This window comes from Nuphar pumila, chromosome 2 (assembly GCF_984573655.1).
Source record: "Nuphar pumila chromosome 2, dmNupPumi1.hap1.1, whole genome shotgun sequence".
Lineage (NCBI taxonomy): Eukaryota > Viridiplantae > Streptophyta > Magnoliopsida > Nymphaeales > Nymphaeaceae > Nuphar > Nuphar pumila.
The window spans coordinates 105,227,707-105,247,263 of record NC_143250.1 but is presented as its reverse complement, the minus strand read 5'-3'; the positions used below and the strand labels follow the sequence as shown (position 1 = coordinate 105,247,263).

Genomic DNA, 19,557 nt, shown 5'->3' with positions numbered 1-19,557 from the left:
AAGAGACACGTGTTTCCCTGGGAAACACGTTTCCTGCACTATGAGAAACATGTTTCTCTCATGTTTCTTGTGTTTTCCCAAGCATTTTCTTTTTGTGGATACATGTCTCATGCTTGGATTCACTGATTTATTATGTTATAAAGGTTTTTCTTTGTCAACATTTTCCGATTTGTTTCTTGGTGGTTTCCCGTTATCTGACTTAAAACCTCGTTTTCCATTTTTGTCTTCCTTTTTGGCAACCTTGAGTCATACATATCCTGCTCTATTTATCTGTTGTTCCCAGAGTTTAAGTTCTAACTGAAACTAGTACTATAGAATTCTTATGGTATAAAAAATAATAATGTAAAATCCTTGGTATCGAGCATATCCTTTTCAAGGTTTATAATGTAATACTCATGTTGAAGTCTAGATCAGAGGGGGTGACTAAAGTGAAGAAGAGAAGGGATGATGAGACTCTAGTTAAGAATGTAGTTGAGATTGGAAGAAAGAAAGTCATTTTCACTATCATCACCAGTCTCAACTTTGAAATTTAGTCGTCTGCTGTCGTCGAAACACCCTTTGTCGTCGTCAGAGTATTCTTTGCTATCGTCTGCTCATGAGAAATAGTTGAACTATCAGAGAAATTGACATTTTGTTTTTTATTCATCATAATACCAGGGTGCAAGCGTCGAACTGAGAATAACGATTTATAATAGAAATAATGATAGCAACGTCAAATTGAGTAGACAAAGAACAATGATTTACAACAGAGATCAGATCGAAAAGTAACGATTTACAGTAGAAATCAGATCAGAGAGTAGCGATTTATAGTAGAAATCAGATCAAAGAGTAGTGATTTACATTAGAAATCAGATCAAAGAGTAGTGATTTACATTAGAAATCAGATCAGAGAGTAGCAATTTACATTAGAAATCATATCAGAGAGTAACGATTTACATTAGAAATCAGATAAGAGAGTAGCGGTTTATAGTAAAAATTAGATCAAAGAGTAACAATTTACAATAGAGATCAAATCAAAGAGTAGCAATTTACAGTACAAATTAGATCAGAGAGTAGCGATTTACAGTAAAAATCAGATCAGAGAGCAGCGATTTATAATAGAGATCAGATCAGAGAGTAGCGATTTAAAGTATAAATTAAACCAGAGAGTGATTTACAATAAAAATCATATCAGAGAGTAGCGATTTACAACAAAGATCAGATTTCTACTATAAATCGCTACTCTTTGATCTGATTTCTACTGTAAATCGTAACTCTCTGATCTGATTTCTACTGTAAATCGTAACTCTCTGATCTGATCTCTACTGTAAATCGCTACTCTCTAATATGATTTCTACTGTAAATCGCTATTCTCTGGTTTGATCTCTATTGTAAATCGCTAGTATCTAATCTGATTTCTATTGTAAATCGCTACTCTCTGATATGATTTTTAATGTAAATCGTTACTCTCTGATTTGATTTTTAATGTAAATCGCTACTCTCTGATCGAATTTCTACTGTAAATCGTTACTTTTTTATCTGATCTTTATTGTAAATCGTTACTCTTTGTTTACTCAGTTCGATGCTGCCACCATTATCTCTGTTGTTAATCGTTATTCTCTATCTACTCAGTTCGACGCTTGCACCCTAGTATCATCTGTTGTTAATCGTTATTCTCTATCTACTCAGTTCGACGCTTGCACCCTAGTATCATGATGAACAATAAACATAATGTTGATTCCTCTGGTAGTTCAATTATTTCTCATGAGCAGACGACGACAAATGGTGTTTCAGCGACAATAAACGACGACAAAGGGTGCTCTGACGACAGTAGACGACAACAAAAGGTGCTTCGACGGCTGCAGACACTGACAAATGATGCGTCGTCAAAGGAAGCTCCTGTTATAATAGATGATGCGTTGTCAAAGGGTGATCCACTGACAGCATAAGAGTTTACTACTTAGGACAAAAACAAAATGTTTGAACTTTTTGAAGAGTTATCATCCTTCCTTTCTTGGATGAAAAACATTTTTGTCTTTTTCTTGAATCGTCGTTTCATAGCGAAAATAGCAGGAAAGAGTACTTAAGTCTTTGCAACCGCAATGGACTCCGACGCTAAGTGATGCCAACACACATGGAGATACGAACCCCACATGCTTATACATGTGGCGCTTATTTGAACCCCCAAACATGCGTTGTAGCAAACCCTGCATCTTCGGGAGAGAACACACAACACCCTCCCTGCGGGGAGGGGTCATAGGTGGGTTAGGTGAGATTCACTGTTCCCTCAAACCCCCATTTTTTCTTTTTCATCTCCTGCTCTCAAACAGAGCAAGATGTTCTATTCAAGATCTGTAGTGTGACACATCTAACACCCCTACGACCCCACGCCAAAAACCATACAATTATCCCTCAACAGAAACACGATGAAAATGAAAACAAGTTAATGTGATACAGCAGTAAAAAATTTCTAGTGTTTTTTGTTGCAACTTCGTTAACATCTAAGCCACCTTGAGTATATATAAACCACCAAAATTAGGAACTTCCAACTGTTTGTGCAATTAAGACAGTGCACCAGATTGAAACCATACTACAAAATTGAGGGGCTCACCAATTTGAACAAGATAGGCATCCTCTGAACTAAACCTATGACCATGGGGTAAAATCATGGATTTCAGCAACCACCACCGTCAAAGCGGCTTGCTTTTCACAGTAACTCCGAGCTTGCCTGCAACTATAACGGTGGTAGCCATGTTCAAGAACATGCCATGTTCGATAACACCGGTGAGCCCCAAGATGGCCCCGCTCGCTGCTTGTAGATTCCCAATAGGCCCATCGAAGAACAAGTCCACTATGTAGTTGTTGTTGTCCGTGAGGAACGGCTCGCCTCCATCCGCGCACCTCCTGAGCTTCGCCCGGCAACCCACCTCTGCAAAGAGGCTCTGGAGCCTCTCTGCAGTGTATTCCCAGCAGAAGGGGACGATCTCGACGGGCAGAGCCATGCCGCTGTCGCCCAGATTCTGCACCAACTTCGACTCGTCGACGATAACGACGAATTTTCGGCAGGCGCCCTCGACCATCTTCTCTCGGAGGAGCGACCCACCTCGGCCTTTGATGAGATTGAGGTCGGGGTCGACCTCGTCGGCGCCGTCGATGGCAAGGTCGAGGACGGGGCGGAAGGAGAGGTCGGTGAGGGGGATGCCGGCCTCTGCGGCCTGCCTCTCCGTCTTCTTGGAGGTGGGAACCCCAACTATGTCCCGGAGTTTGCCGGTCCGGAGGAGCTCGCCGATCCGGTCGATGGCGTGGGCGGCGGTGGAGCCGGTGCCGAGGCCGAGGACCATGCCGCTCTCGACGTGATCGACCGCTCGGTAGGCGGCGATCCGCTTGAGGTCGTCCTGGGTGAAGGAGGGGGCGGCGGGGGAGGGTGGTGCTGGTTGGGAGGCGATCTGCATTGTGGTGGAGATCTCGAGAGAGAGCAGCGGACGGCAGTGCACGGCCATCTCTGCACCGAGAAAGACGCAGCAAGGTTGAGAGAGAGAGAGTAACGCCTATTGATTTTTGGGAAAGAAAATGCTCCAATGAAACGAAAAACACCTGTTTGTACTCGCCCCTCTTTTTGCACTCCGAGAGAGAGAGAGAGAGAGAGAGAGAGAGAGAGAGACCCAATCAAACGAAAGAAACTTGTTTCTTTCTGCACTCGATAAGAGAGAGAGAGAGAGAGACTAAGTGCCCCAATCAAACGAAAGAAACCTGTTTCTTTATGCACTCTGTAAGAGAGAGACAGTTACAGATGGCAGGTGGTGGCAGAGTACTGCTCTCTACAGAGGGGTGGCAGCCGGCCAGAGAGGGAGATTACAATTGAGGCTGGTGGGGATTTCTCGAATCCCAGTAGCAGCTTTGGCCAATGGTGAAAAAGCTGAATCAGAGAGAGAAAGGGAGAGAGAATTGGGCCTCTGCTTTACAGCTTTCCTTCCTTGAAGTTGGTTATTTGTAGGCTCACAAATTTGTTTTTAATTAAGCAAGTAGACCCCACAGCCACAGTCGCAAAATACGGCTTTTAGGTTCGACCTTTTCCAAGAGCCAGATAGGTCAAAATGGTCTACATGGCCAACAGGAAATCTTCTGTTTTTTTTTTATGCGGTGGGGGAGGTGATAGACCTAAATGGTGGGGTCGTATTGGTGTGCAGGAACATTGGTACTTGGGCCTTGTAGCCATCATCATTGGTGGACCATGAATAAAACATCTTGGTGTCTTTGTCTTTTTTATGTGGACATGAAAATCTTTGCCAGGGTTGGATGTTCTTTAGTAGTGGTTGAGTTCAGAGACAAGTAGCCTTTTTCCTGTATACCACATTGGCCTCTTTCCCATCTTTCCCATCAAGCCCCAATCAATAAAAAGGCCACAAACTCTCTCTCATTTTTGAAAGAAATGTAATCTTATGGACTAGGACGCATCATGGTATAGCCCTTCGCTATGGGAAGCTCATTTTTATGATGCCAATAGACATCAATGAACAAAATTGTCTAAACAGTCTTGGTTTAATTATGACTGGTATGTCTAGGGCTCGCAAACAAGTCCAGCCGCTCGTGGCTCAGTTCATGTTCAACTTGTAAAAGAGCTCGTTCAAACTAGAATGGTGTTATGCCGTTAACGTTGGGGATCCAAAATGAATTAAAAATAAAAAAAACAACAAAGAAAAGTCGATCGGCTCTCTCTCTCCAACCCCATTCCCTCTTCATCTTGCCTTGTTTCCACCAACCCCAACCACATTTTCCTCTGCAACCTTTGTCATTTTTCAGAAACCCACATGTGATAATGCTTCTGTTTCTCTTCACCACATGAGGGAGAAGAGGGATAGCCCGCTGGGCTAGCCTCTTCTATTTGGGAAATCCTTTTGTTGTTTGTGGAAGGATACGATGGCTAGACACCGGTCATACATCACTCTCTCTCTCTCTCTCTCTCTCTCTCTCTCTCTCTCTCTCTCTCTCTCTCTCTCTCTCTCTCTTATGCCAGTCCTTTCATGAAAACCGTGGTAGGAACATGCTTAAAATGTTAGATTTTGAATAATTTCCCAATAACAGGAAACCCTAACACAGAAGAGACTCCTTTGTGGTGTTCTCTTCTAATTTCTTTGACCAATAATTTGTTGTGTAAAATCATAAAATTTCTGATCTTTGGATGTTTGGCATTTATATACTGGTTGCAAGACCAGAATCCAAGAAGTTCATGGATAGAAATTGTACGTTTGGAGGCTGACAAGAATCTATCAATTCTAGGATAATGTTTGATATATATATAAACTATTCAACAGGCCCACCCCACCACCATCACCATCACCATAATATCATCATAATAACGGTAATGAAAGACATATTCTTGTTTTCCATACAAGTACCATTATCATCATGCATGTCATATTTTTACACCATAACTCTCTCTCTCTCTCTCTCTCTCTCTCTATATATATATATATATATATATATATACACAAAGCGTGAAAAAACACGTGTCAAGTTACTAGGGGAAGAATACGAATGAGCACATAATTCAATGGTAATTCAAGTGGATTGGCCCTCCACAATGCTTTTTTATTCTAAAAAATTATTGATGCCGGTTGAGAATTTTGGCTTTTCTACATTGACCAGCATCCAGAACCCTAAAATTGGAAAAAAGAGAAGCCCACTATCAGCAGTGACCCACCAAGTTGAATGAACCTACAGTAGGCCGCACCATACTGTATGGACTCAGGTCAGAATTAATGGGCTACAAAAACAGCACAAAGTTTGCAGAACAATAGGTTCGCTCATTGGCAACCCCAGGCAGTTGATGCTCCACATTCCAAACAACAGTTGAAAAGTTTCAAACGGTTGTTGTATGTAGAGAAAGCCAAAAGAAATTTTCTGAGATAAGAAAGCTACGGCTCATTTTATAAGAATTATAATTCAATGGAACTGCAAAATAGAAACTTCTTTTGTCTTTTTAAGGATAGTCTCACTCTTGCACAATTTCTTCAATTTGGGATTCTATCCTTCGGTTCATTCCTTCCCCAGCTCTTGCACTTCTGTACTGCAGCCGTTGGTGAAGGGCCTCGGCCATCTGGTGGAAAAAATCAGCATCCCATGTGTTGATTAGGGCAGGGTCTTCAGCATAGCAGATGTAAATGGACGTTACAGCACTTTCAACCACCACCATAGCCAGACCAACCTGAGACAAGCACATATACTTGATAAAACTCAGATTAAGAATGTTAAACATTTGGAACTTCATCTTACACGACAACCAATTCAAATTCAAGTACTGCACAATCAACAATCACATAATTCTGCCACAAAAACCAAAAAGGTCCAGTATAAGGAGCAGTGATATGGTGATCCAAATGCAATCCAAATTTCCCAACATTTCATGCTGCCAAATTGTATAAGATTAAGTGCATCTTTTAAAACTAAACAGGTGAAAATGACTTGGGGAAAATCTTCCATTAGGCTACAGCTGGGTCAGAAAATCTCTCCTCGTATTAGAACTGACCAAGAAAACAAAATGGTGTGAGATTACATGTTGAATACACAATATCACAATCCTTCGGTATTGTTGTAGCACGAAAAAGGACTTCTCATTGTGGCTTCCACATACATGGAAATATCGCACTTGTTCATTGGCCTCAGCTGGCCTGAGAAAACAAAATAGTATATGCTGCACATACATGGAAATATCGCACTTGTTCATTGGCCTCAACTGGCCTGAGCAAACAAAATAGTATAATTAAGCCACCCTATTGCATGGAACAGCTTATAGCGATGCAGAATTTGAGAACAAATGAATCTTAACATGAAAACTTAACATATGCTGGCTGAAGTCAACACAGAACATTTTCCTAGTCTAGAGAGTATGGTTCATCCTTTGAAGGAAGATGATTTACAAATAAATACAGGATATATGGTTCATCCTTTGAAGAAGATGATTTACAAATAAATACAGGATATGCATATCATAAGAGAACCATAAGTCACAAAAAAAGGAAGAGATGTAAGAGGTGACAGAAAGAAAAAACTTTGAAGGATGACTCAAAGAGGATGCAGGTGGCTTCCCTTAATTTGGTAAAAGGATAGGTGAGACCAAGTACTTTGTAACATCAAATATAAAAAATAGCTTTGTTATTGTGACATCTTAATGGCTTTTAAGCAAGGAATATTGTGTAATGCAGGCTGATATAAAAATAAAGGAAGAAAAAGTTTACAAAAATGCCCCAAACTTATCAGCTATATACATAAATACATCCAATTTTTCGTTGTTACATTCAACTGCCTTCTTTTTCAACATACTCGCCAAAGGTATAAAAGTCACCTTTCATCTTAGGTTCTTTTGTTAAAGAAACATATACTGAGGGCAGTATAGTTAATTTTGTTTCACTAAATGATCAACTGAGTGAATTCAGACCAAGCATGTCTTTAAAACAAAGATTAAAAATTAAATGTAATAACCACAAGGTTGTGCACATTTATTTAAATATCTGATAAGTTGGGCTCTTTCACAATTTAAAAGGGAAAGAGAAAAGTTAAAACTCACCAAGGTCATCCCCATCAACATAGAGGTAAAACCAACCATAACTGCTCTGTCACTCCGCTTAAACCATGCCCAAATGCCAGCAGAGGTCCCAGCAATTAGCCCACCCAATACAGTACCCATTAGTAAAACCGCCCCAGAACAATCATAAGCTATAAGGGCTTCAATTCCAGTTGATTGAAAAAGCTCCCATGCATCCCTTGCTGAGTGGTTAAAGCTCTTACCATGAACTGCTATCTGGCATGAAATAACGCATTCTCAGATTTTTCTCACAGAAATAGTTGAAACAGTATCTTAGAAACAAGGGTCTCTTGTATAAGTCATAAACATCTGAACAAGAAAAAATTAGAGCAAAAGTTACAACTTGCAGAAAAACCATTTGGATGCACATTTTCAATCAGTTCAAACATGAGATCCGAGAACAACTTGTAAAGTTACATCATTATAAAGACATCATAAAAGCTACTTATATAAAAAACTCAACAACTATTCTTTACATCTGATATCTCCCAAGAGTAACAGTGTAGCACTTAAATTCATGGCAAGTTCCTACTACTAGGTTCAAGTGAAATGAACATGAAAAAAAGTATATAATCAGATTACAAAAATCCACAAGCTAGCGATGAGTGGTCGCTCACAATGCATCTCAGGACATGGATGCATAACAAACTTCAATGGAAAGAAATTGCTCCTTGCCATTTATACTTATTTTAAATAGCAAGTTTTGGTGTTTGGATCATTTACTTTTATTTTTTTTAATACTTTATAAATTTCACCCCTTTTTTCAAAAATACGGGGAGACCTTTTTTTTGTAAGTATTTATTTTCTTCCATTCCACCCCCATCTCCCCCATCACCATTACTATGATCACCATCACCAATGCAAACACCAACCATCCACCACCACCATCATCACCATTGCAAACACCAAGACCACCATCACCACCGTCATCGCCATCATTATCACCACCACCACTGTCATCACCATCATTACAACCACCACCATCACCATTGGCATCACCACCATTATTGTCACCACCACCACCATCATTGCCATCGCCATCATTACCATCACCACCATCACCGTCACCACTAGCACCGTAACCATTGTCATCATCATCATCATTACCACCATCACCATTGCCACCACCACCACTACTCTCACCACTTTCACTATCATTGCCATTACCACCACTGCCATCCACCACCACCATCCAACATTGCTACGATCCAACATCACCCACCACCATCACTACTCTCACCACTTCCACTATCACTGCCATTACCACCACTGCCGTCCACCATCACCATTACCACCACCACCACAGCCTGGTCCACTACCATCCAACATTGCTACGATCCAACATCATCCACCAATACCACTACTCTCACCACTTCCACTATCACTGCCATCACCATCACCATTACCACCACCACCACCATCCAACAATGCTACGATCTAACATCACCACTACTAACTAATCTTCTTTTCTTGTTCATAAAAATTTTAAAAATTGGTGATCCAAACATTCACTTAATTAAAACTAAGGGCAAGCATTTCCTTTATAAAAATGCTTTAATTTATTTTTGTTCTTGAGCAATAAATAAAAATAGATCCAAACAGGGCCCTAGTTTTCAATCAAAGAACCTGTTAGTGCCAAGTTACTTGCTGAGTCAGCAAAATAATCTATGTCAGCAGCAGATAGATTTTCCAGGAATAATTCCATTCAAACATTGATTTTTGTATTTCAGATTCAAACATCTCTGGCATAAATTCAAGATAGTATAAATGCATTATCTGCTCCCAATTTAATCAATGGATAGACTTGACAGGTGATCCGCTACTTGAAAAACCTAAATCCGATCACTTTCTACCTCAAAGAAGAAGTGCGGTGTTTCATACAATAGTCGACAAAAAGCTAAATCCAGTAAATACATGTGTGTGCACACACACACACGCCCAATTTAATCAATGGCTAGACTTGACAGGTGCTCCTCTACTTGAAAAAGCTAAATCCAATCACTTTCTACCTCAAATGAGAGGTGTAATGATTCATACAATAGTCGACAAAGAGCTAAACCCAGTAAATACATGTGTAATGCATGTACGTGCACACACACACACATACATCTAGGACCAGAAAGGATTTGTATAAATAAAAAGATAACAAATACAATCAGGACTATAGAGCAAAACAATTTAAACAAATCAAGGACCCAGCCAACATCCAAAAGAGTTTCATAGCAATGCACAGCCATGAAAGAGGATAAACTACAATCTCATACAACTGAATATTCAGAATTAAGTGTTTAGCATGTCAATTTCTATCCTTCAGGCTCACACTTTCCAAACACATGAGAAAAGCATGATGGGGGAGTGTGAGATGAAGCAGCATGCTTATCTAAGTTGGATCTTCCTTTGCCCAAAGTCACCATGGATGAACTAAATATACTCTTAGCAAAAGTGTGCATATGTTTCAACACCCTAACATGGACAAGCAAAGACCAAGGAATTCAGAATACAAGTTTAATGCTGCACTTCAATGTTCGAATAGAAGTTTACAGAGTCTTAGCAAAAAAATCGAGTCAGACTGATGGATATGCCTGTGTTATTTATTGAAAAGGAAAACAAAATCAACAGATACAACAGATACGATATAAACCTAGAAGCTATAAACTTAAAAAGTAAATAGTCAGGGTGGACTTTTAAGTGAGATGTTCAGGAAAAAAATGATCGAGTTTTGGAACAAGGATACTTACCTGTACATATGCGTACTTATTGAAAAATCGGACAAGTGTCTCTACAAGATTGAATAAAAAATCAACACAGCACAGCAAGCATTCATTATTTCCAATCTTTGACCGGATTCCCCTGATCTGTGACATGTCAGAATGGAAAATCTAAGACGCATACTACATAAAAGGATGCTTTGTTTATGCATAAGCTACACTGTAATCATTATTATGGACAGTACCTCCCACCGCACTGTTCGGATGGCAGCAGTAAAGAGTGAACCATAGCATATGCTACCAAGAGAGGTTGTGGCTGCATATCTTAGAGACCTTAACAATGGATTCGGAGGCACTGAGGAAGCTCTTTCACCACCATGGATGAGCACATGGAAAACCATTCCAGATACTACAACATGAAGTGTATTACAGAGGACTGCACCAGTCCAAAACAAACTGACTGAAAGTATCTGTCAATCATAATAAAGTCTGTTATACACAAATGTTTCTTGCTTCAACTTCAATCCATGAATATACTGATAATGGACTGTAGAGAAAACTTGCCAGCTCACCCCGAGAAGCCACCAGTGCCCTGCATCACCTGTGCTAGAAGCCACAACTCCAGCTACACCAAACGACCAAAGCGCCAACCATAAAAGCATCACCACCATAAATGAATATGCTACCCTCATAACTTCTTGCAGGTTCCAAACCATTTTGACAGCCTTTTGCAAGACCAACATGGTAAAAGGAAACCTATGGAATTTATGATACTAAATCATTTCATGTATATCAAAAGCAACTGGAATAGTCATTGTGCCAGGAAAAACAGTAAGAAAGAACACAGACAAGAATGGTAAAAAAAGATGACGTGCATGTAACTGACATACCTTAGGTAGAAGCAGGAAAAAAAAAAAGACGTCAGTTACCTTTATATAGTGCATCTAGATTTCCAGTTGGTAACATAAACAATAAAACGGACAAGACAAGGAATAAGATTTACTTGCAATGGCGAAACATTTAGATTTTAACATAACTATTAGCCCACATATTGCTGACATGTTTATCAATATTAATAATTACAATCACGAACGTTAAAAGTTTGGTGCCAACAATCACATATTGGGCATTCTTAACAAAACCAACAGTGGTAGAAATTACAAGAACATTAACAATGATATAACTCAGCATACAACTATTCTCCAATAAAGTATACGTATGTTGAAAACTGAAGAACAGAATATGATTGTACTTTTAGTTTCTTCAGCGTGGGCATGTTGGAATTGCAATGCTCATATAATTATCATCAGTGAAATATGGAAAACACGCCATACCTATCCATCACAGACATCACGTACATAAACTGCAAAACCGCGCCTATTGCAAATGCAATACCCCAGAAAATTTCTCCATCCCAAAAGCATAAGACACTTATAACAGAAAGATAAGTTGTTAAACTGTATGTTGAAAATTTCATCATCTGATGAGCTCGTGTACCAAGAAGAGATAACCAGGCACATCCAAGTACAGTACCAATGCCAGCAGCTGCAGCATACAAAGGCCAAAATGTCTCCGTTTGTCCTGACTTATTCTGAACAATCTTATTAACAAACTTGTCTATTTGCAACCTATCAGGTCTTTTAAACCTACTGATTCCAAGAATTGCAAGAAGAAATCCGAGGCCCACCAAGTGGATGACAAAAATACACAACCAAAAAACATCTCTCCAATGTCTAGAAGAGTCTGGAATTGTCCTAAGTGAAGGTGTATTACTTCCATCGTTGCTTTGGCTTAATTGACCATCCTGAGATCAGAAAAACAAACGGGAGACGAGTATAAGAGGGGGGGAAAACAACCAAAATTCTCAAAGAGAAACTATATAATGCATAAGATGTAAAATTCATACATCAACTTCATTAAGGCGTGTTGAAACCACCAATAATTTTGTGTCTTTTTTGAAAAAAAGAAAAAGAAAAACCCAATAGTTTCCAGAAGCAGCAGAATGCAGTATGATTCAGATACCAACAAAGTAAGATTGCAGAACCATGACATCTAGCACATGAATTCTATAAACCTTGTGCTTCAAACTTCCTGATTGTAACACAGACCAACACAAATTCTTCACTAGTTTTGCACGTATCCAAGACAGAGAATAAGTCAAAAACTACATATTCTTCACACAAGTCACCTGCGAAATACGAAGCAGATCAAGACAATAGAGTTGATTTGCAACAATGGTCATGATGTTCCTAACAACCAATAAAGTCCATCAAAGCAAACAAAGTTCAATCCTTCTTCACAGGAAGGCTTACTGCAATTCCCCATCTTCACCCACCCGAAAATCACGTTTCCATTAATATCATCACAAGCATTTTTCTATACATTATTCTGAATTCAAGGTCCAAGCTCTCTCCTTTGTTCTCCTTAGTTCCCATCTCCGCCAGGCATATGTACCCACCAAACCGGCAGAAACTCCCTCGAATCAAAGTGTCAAATGTCCCAATTGATACATGAAAAAGAAAGAAACCACCTCCCAACCAACCAACCAAGAGGAAAAGAACCAAAGAGAGACCCACAAACCTAAACCAAAGCTCATCAAAAACCATAAACTTTAGAAACGACCACCTTCTCCAAAAAAGTAGAAGAGAAGAAATAGAAAGAGAAGGGAGAGGAGGATACCTCTTCTATGGTGGGAGACGATCCGAGATCCGATGGGGAGGAGGCGCTCTGCATATCCAAGTCAGGAAGACTCCCTCATGATCTGGAAGAAGACCAGCATTCCATTCCAAACAGCCTGGATCAGCTACGCCAGGTAGGAAAAAGAAGAAGAAGAATGGGAGAGAACGGGGAAGAAGCAGAGGCATAGCATGCATCCGTGCCCTAACCTTAGTATCATTTTTTGTTTTAAACTATTCCCCACAACGGCTAGAAAATATGGGTTTTGGGGAAAGCACTCAGCAAGGATCTCTCTTTCTCTCTCTGCCCTCTGCCACCCTTATGAACTTGCAAAATCCTTTCTAATCTTCTTCTTATATTTTATTAATAAGCACTCCTGCTCTTCTTTCCTTGTATGTTAAATACATTAAATGGGGGCAGCAACAGACACAACGCCGCCGCCCCCCCTCTCTTTGTTGCAGGGACACGCGGATCTCATGAAGGTTGGGGATGGCCAAAAAGTTAGGCTCATGGATCTCTCTCTCTCTCTCTCCCATGGTCCACTTGGGGGGTTGGATGTCTTCATCAGCGTGAGTAAAAGCAGCCCTGCCACTTGTTGTTGGGTGTCCCATCGGATTGGGAAACAGGACGAGGTTGGCTTTCTTACTGCTTACCACTGCTGTGTGCTTTCTCATTGAGAAGTACGTCGAAGTATCGTGATGTTGTCAAAAAAAAATTTATATTCTTTTGTTTTCGTGTTTTGATGAGATTCCTCCTAAATTTCCATTATAATATATTCTACCCTCTCGTGAAAGTCCCCACCCGAGATTTTGTAACACTGGTTAGGTTAAAGAAGGATTGACAGACAGGCACAAGGGTCAAGCTCTGTCCACCCTACTGTTTCTTGCATATAAAAAATGTTTTTAGGCTCAGTAAACGCCACAAAATAGCTTGAACAAAGAGAAAAAATGGTCCTTTTTTACTAGTTCGTCTTAACACAAATGAAGGGAAAGTATTTTACCTTTGTAATTATTATTAAGCCAAGATGCTCATTGATTTTTGTAGCCAGTAAGGGTGGGCATCATAGGTCCGGCAGCCCACGTGCCATGAGAACCCAGTATGACCTGGACATCAGGCCCAGCCAGCTATGTTGTTGGGCCATGTATGAATATTAAATACAATTTCATTTCATCCTTTCTTTCTAAGACTAAAAGTTCAACCTTTTCATTAAATCATGCTAACATAGAATCACATGCATGAAAGTGAAACAAAGCCTGCTTCGCCAAGAAAAATAATCAATCGGCCTCGTGTTCAAAGCACTATCACAAACTTCCTTCTCCCACAAATCTCTGCAAGAAACATCTCACAATAAATTGAGATTTTTTACTTTTTTGGGAATATATAAAAATAGAAAAGATGTGGAGAATAATTGTAAAAGAAATAGTTATTAAAAAGGTTTTTATCACAATAATATTGGGATAAAAAAAATTACAAAAGCATTTTTATAATGTTAAAGTAAAATGCATTGTATAGAAAAATGCCAAATTTTTAAAACATTGTTTTTCTTTTCGGTAATGAATCGACCTTCAAAAAATTCACCATAAAATCACGCCTTCAAACTGTGACATAGGCTCAAAGGGTTGACAACCAAAACCTTGGGACATTACTCGATGCAGATTGCTGTAAAACACACACACACACACACACACACACAGGAATTACAGGAATTGAACCAACACAAAGAAAAGAAGAGCCTGAAACAGCTGCATGAAGCGACCACAAATGGATCTCACGCAGACACGGGTTCCAATATGCATTTAAACGGGAAGATTATAGCTACCCTCATGGGTTCTAAACCCCATAGATAGATAAGTTGTTTTGATCAAATCTAACCTCGTGGATGTGTTCAGGGAATTGGATTTTTTATTTTATTTTTTGATGGTTGATAATATGAACCATTGTAAGCATTGTCAGTGATTTTTCAGCCACCGAAAAATCTGACATACACATCAGAAAAACGCGAACCAAATGCTGGTTTCTAATGAACCTAACACCAAACATGTAGATCACGTGTAGGGTTAAACACAAAAACTTAAAATAAAAAAGAGTTTTTAACAAAGTATGAAATCCACGAGATTAAACCACTCAACAATCTAAACGTCCCAGAGGGTAAGGGGTACGCTGTCAGGACTGCGACCATAAATACGGCAGGCAAAGCCAAGGCTACTAGGTCTCTGATCCTGGGGCAGTAAAAAAAAAACAATCGAAATGGCAATTTTAGGGTATTTTGGCAAATATGTTTAACATGGGCGAAACAAACATCAACATTATCACAATCCTGTCAACGGGCAAACGCTCAAGGGAGGCCATCACATCTGAAAAGAAGGGATGTACAGCCTACATGAACTTTGTAAATGCATAAACTAGCAAAGGATTCAACAGTTACACCACCTTCGCTGATATGAATTAATCAGCTGGGATCTTTTTAATGTTGGAATTTGATTTAAACTCAAACTGTAATTTTTTATTTTATGTTAGGTCATGTTTAGTTGTGTTATCTTTTAGCTGAAAGTGGAGTCTTTGTTGGAGTCTGTTGGAGTCTAGTTTTCCCTATAAATTAGGAGTAGTACTGGCTGTTTTTGATATGTCCTGAAGCGAATAAAAATTCTTTTCTTTCTTCTATACGTTTTCTTGCTGTTTTTTTTATCTTGTCTTTGGGAAACTAAAGATTTCAACTTTTGTTTCCTGCATTTGGTATCAGAGCTTTGGTATTTTTTTTAGTGTTCTTGTTGGTCTAAGTTTTTTTCTTAGATTGCTTGTAAGCAGTGTCCAACAATGAACAAAATTTAACTTCAGCTTTCGAAGTTCAGCAGAAAACAATTTGATCAATGGTCTATCCAGATGAAGGCCTTGTTCAGCTTTCAGGAGCTATCCGAGATCGTTGAGGTCGGATATGTAGAACTAACAGTAGCAATAACACTTACTCAAGTCCAAAAGGATAGTTTGAGAGACAACAGAAAGAAGGCCGAGAAGACTTTATTCTTTCTCTACCAAGTTGTAGATGAGATTGTCTTTGAAACAATCTCAAGTGTAACTACAACTAAGGAGGCATGGGAGATGCTACAGAAATCCTACAAAGGTGATGAGAAGGTGGAGAGTGTAAGGTTGCAAACCTTACGAGGTGAATTCGAATATTTTAAAATGAAAGATTTTGAATCTATATCTGACTATTTTTCTCACGTTCAATCTGTTGTCAATCAATTACGGGTTAACGGGGAAAAAAGAAAGATATATGTATTATTGAAAAGATCATGAGATTCTTGACAGGTCGTTTTGATTATGTTGTTGCTACAATCGAGGAAGGAAGAGATCTTTTAACCATGACAATTGAAGTTCTGATGGGGTCATTGTGTGCCCATGAATACAGAATAAATCAAAGGTCAACTGAGCCAGTTGAGCAAGCTTTTCAATGCAAGGTGAATCTTTCCAACTAAAGTAGTTCTAGTGGTGATAAAGCATCAACACAAGACAAAGAAGGTAAGTATTCTAGCCCCAAAAGGAGTGTCCCCTCTCAGCTCTCTCAAAAAAGTACCACTGACCAACAAACTTTTGGTCATGGAAGGTATGATAAGTCCAAAATTCAGTGTTTTCGTTGTAAGAAATATGGACATTATCGATCAGAGTGTAGAGTCAAATTGCCCAAAGTTAATTGTGAATGTGCTAACTATGTTGAAGCTGACATACCAGAGAAAGAATACTTGTTTTTAGCTTGCAGCGCTTTCGAAGAAGAAAGCTTTGACAAGTGGTATTTGGATACTGGATGCAACAACCACATGTGTGGCAAGAAGGAGCTATTTTCTTCTTTAGACGAATCCATTTATGGGGAAGTGAAATTCGGAAATACAGCTAAGGTTTCAATTTTGGGCAAAGGTAATATTCTCATACGAATGAAAGATGGCGCTTGTGAACATATCTCTAATGTTTTTTATGTCCCTAGCTTACATTGGAATTTATTAAGTATGAGGCAACTCTCTGAAAAAGGACTTAAAATCATCATTGATGGTGGGGTATCCACTATTGATAATCGGAAAAATGAACTTGATGCTAAGATTAAGATGACTAAAAATTGCATGTTTCTTTTATCTCTACAAACTAATCTGATCTGGGCTTTTAGTGCTATTGTTATGGATACAAACTGGTTGTGGCATTTTCGTTTTGGTCATCTAAACTTCAATGGATTAAGGTTGTTGGCGAAAAAAGAAATGGTTACAGGGCTGCCTTTGTTGGGAGATTTTAATCAATTGTGTGAAGGTTGTATCCTTGGCAAGCTACACAGGGACTCTTTTCTTGTGAAAAAGTGACATAGAGCACGACAGCCATTAGAGCTTGTGCATTCAGATATTTGCGGATCAATGGAGACTGTAACTCATGGAGGTAATTGATATTTTCTTACTTTCATTGATGATTACAGCAGAAGAACTTGGGTCTATTTTCTAAAGCAAATATCTGAAACTTTGGAGATATTTAAACAATTCAAAGTCTACGTGGAAAAGCAAAGTGGTCAGAGTTTAAAGATGCTTCTTACGGATAGAGGAGGAGAGTACACCTCTAATGATTTTTCTGTTTTATGTAAAAAACATGGTATTAAGCATCAACTCACGGCTAGTTATACACCACAACAGAATGGGGGTAGCTGAGAGGAAGAACCAAACAATTGGTGAAATGGCTCGTAGCATGTTGAAAGGAAAAATTTTACCCAAAGTGTTTTGCGCAGAAGCAGTGTCTTGTGATGTTTATATTTTAAATAGGTGTCCTACCAAAAGTGTTTTGGATATGACAACTGGGGAGGTATCGAGTGGTCACAAACCTGATGTTGGAGCCCTTTGAGTGTTTGGCTGTATTGCATATGCTCATGTCCCAGCTGAGAAAAGAAAGAAGTTTGATGGTAAAGGTATAAAGTGTATTTTCTTTGGTTATAGTGATAGAACTAAAGGATATAAGTTGTTCAATCTAAACACAGGTGAAGTTATTGTGAGCTGAGATGTAGAATTCAGCGAAGGTGACGCTTGGGATTGGACAACGGATGAGAATGAATGAATGGGGATTGATTGGGATGAAGAATCAGTTGGTGAACCACAATCTGAAGTGACATAGAATACCAGCAATACAATACCCTATGATCCTTCTTTGAGTCACGATGGAGTAACTCGTAGTTCATCACGGAGTCGTGCCTTGCCAGCACTCTTGTGAGATTATGTTATAACCAATGATAATGATGTTTCTGATGAGAAACTTGTAAATTTTGCATTGTTTGCAAACTGTGATCCCCTCACTTTTGCAGAAGCAGTACAAGATGATGGATGGGTTCGAGCTATGGATGAAGAAATTCAATTAATAGAGAAGAACAATACTTGGGAGATCACTTCTCTTCCTAAGGGAAATACACCAATTGGTGTCAAATGGGTGTACAAAACCAAGTATAAACCAGATGGTCAGGTGGACCAGTTGAAGGCTAGGTTGGTTGTAAAAGGATACAAGCAAAAACTAGATATTGATTACTATGAAGTTTTTGCACCCGTAGCAAGACTAGATATTATTCGTTTGGTAATTGCTTTAGCTGCCCAAAAGCAATGGCAGATACATTAGATAGATGTAAAATCTGCATTCCTAAACAGGTCACTCGAAGAAGAAATCTATGTGGCTTAGTTGGTTGGATATGTAAAGAAAGGTCATGAAGATAAGGTTCTGAAGTTAAAAAAAGCATTGTATGAGTTAAAACAAGCACCACGGGCATGGTACTCTCGTATTGACTTATATCTCCAAGAGAATGGTTTTCTTAAGTGCCCTTATGAGCCTACCTTGTATATCAAATTTGATTCACATGAAAATATGATTATTGTATTGTATGTTTATATGTGAATGATGTGATATTTACAAAAAATAACTCAAGTATGTTGGTCAAGTCCAGGGAGGAGAGGCTATGACTAGCAATTTTGAAATGACTGATATGGGGCTTATATCTTATTATCTTGGGCTTGAAGTTATCAAAATAGGTGTTGGGATATTTGTCTCGCAGAAGAAATATGCAGCAGATATCTTGAAGAGGTTTAAGATGGAGTCATGTAAGCCTATCAACACTTTAATCGAAGCAAGGTTGCAGTTGGATAAATCTGGTAATAGTAATCTTGTCAATCCAACCTATTTTAGGAGTTTAGTAGGTAATATACGGTATTTGATTTCTACTAGACCTGACATTACTTTTGGAGTGATTAGTCGATTTATGGAGACACCAGTCAAGCTCATTTACAAGTTGCGAAATGAATCTTGAGATACATAAAAGGTACAATCATGGTATTTTTTATGCATATGCTACTAAGTGTAATCTTGTTGGGTATTCAGACAACAATTGGGCAGGTGATGTTGAAGGGAGAAAAATTACTTCCGGTTTTGTGTTTTATATTGGCTCGAGGGTAATTGCTTGGTCATCGAAGAAACAACAGGTTGTTGCACGGTCAATTGCTGAAGCAGAGTACATGGTTGTTGCCTCTCCTGCATGTCAAGTTGTTTGGTTGTGCCGGTTGTGTGATGAGCTGAATCAGAAGCAATTGTTCTCTAGGAAGACTTTTTGTTTCA

The 19,557-nt window shown here is 39.1% G+C and overlaps 1 protein-coding gene and 1 pseudogene across 2 annotated transcripts; both read right to left on the bottom strand.

The window, feature by feature from the left end:
* Window positions 1-2,424: 2,424 nt before the first annotated feature.
* LOC149846552 (putative ribose-5-phosphate isomerase 2 pseudogene) lies at window positions 2,425-3,479 on the bottom strand (annotated as a pseudogene).
* A 2,055-nt stretch (window positions 3,480-5,534) lies between these two features.
* On the bottom strand, window positions 5,535-13,415 carry LOC149846551 (uncharacterized). 2 transcript variants are annotated; one of them, XM_089996399.1, is made up of 7 exons: window positions 12,949-13,415; window positions 11,604-12,073; window positions 10,842-11,025; window positions 10,515-10,739; window positions 10,300-10,416; window positions 7,544-7,777; window positions 5,535-6,202 (listed from the first exon to the last, which is right to left on the bottom strand). In XM_089996399.1, exons 1-7 carry the CDS (start codon window positions 13,000-13,002, stop codon window positions 5,972-5,974), a joined length of 1,515 nt encoding a protein of 504 aa, XP_089852525.1. In that variant the 5' UTR covers window positions 13,003-13,415; the 3' UTR covers window positions 5,535-5,971. The 2 variants fall into 2 exon arrangements, with proteins under 2 accessions (XP_089852525.1, XP_089852526.1); XM_089996400.1 differs by having other exon boundaries at window positions 5,535-6,184.
* Window positions 13,416-19,557: the final 6,142 nt, after the last annotated feature.

Excerpts from the sequence above, each read along its gene's own strand:
- LOC149846551 (XM_089996399.1), bottom strand. The coding sequence starts at position 13,002 with ATGCAGAGCGCCTCCTCCCCATCGGATCTCGGATCGTCTCCCACCATA. Across the intron at positions 12,074-12,948 it reads CGTCTCCCACCATAGAAGAG|GATGGTCAATTAAGCCAAAG; the intron begins GTATCCTCCTCT and ends TTCTGATCTCAG. Across the intron at positions 10,417-10,514 it reads TCCGAACAGTGCGGTGGGAG|ATCAGGGGAATCCGGTCAAA; the intron begins GTACTGTCCATA and ends GACATGTCACAG.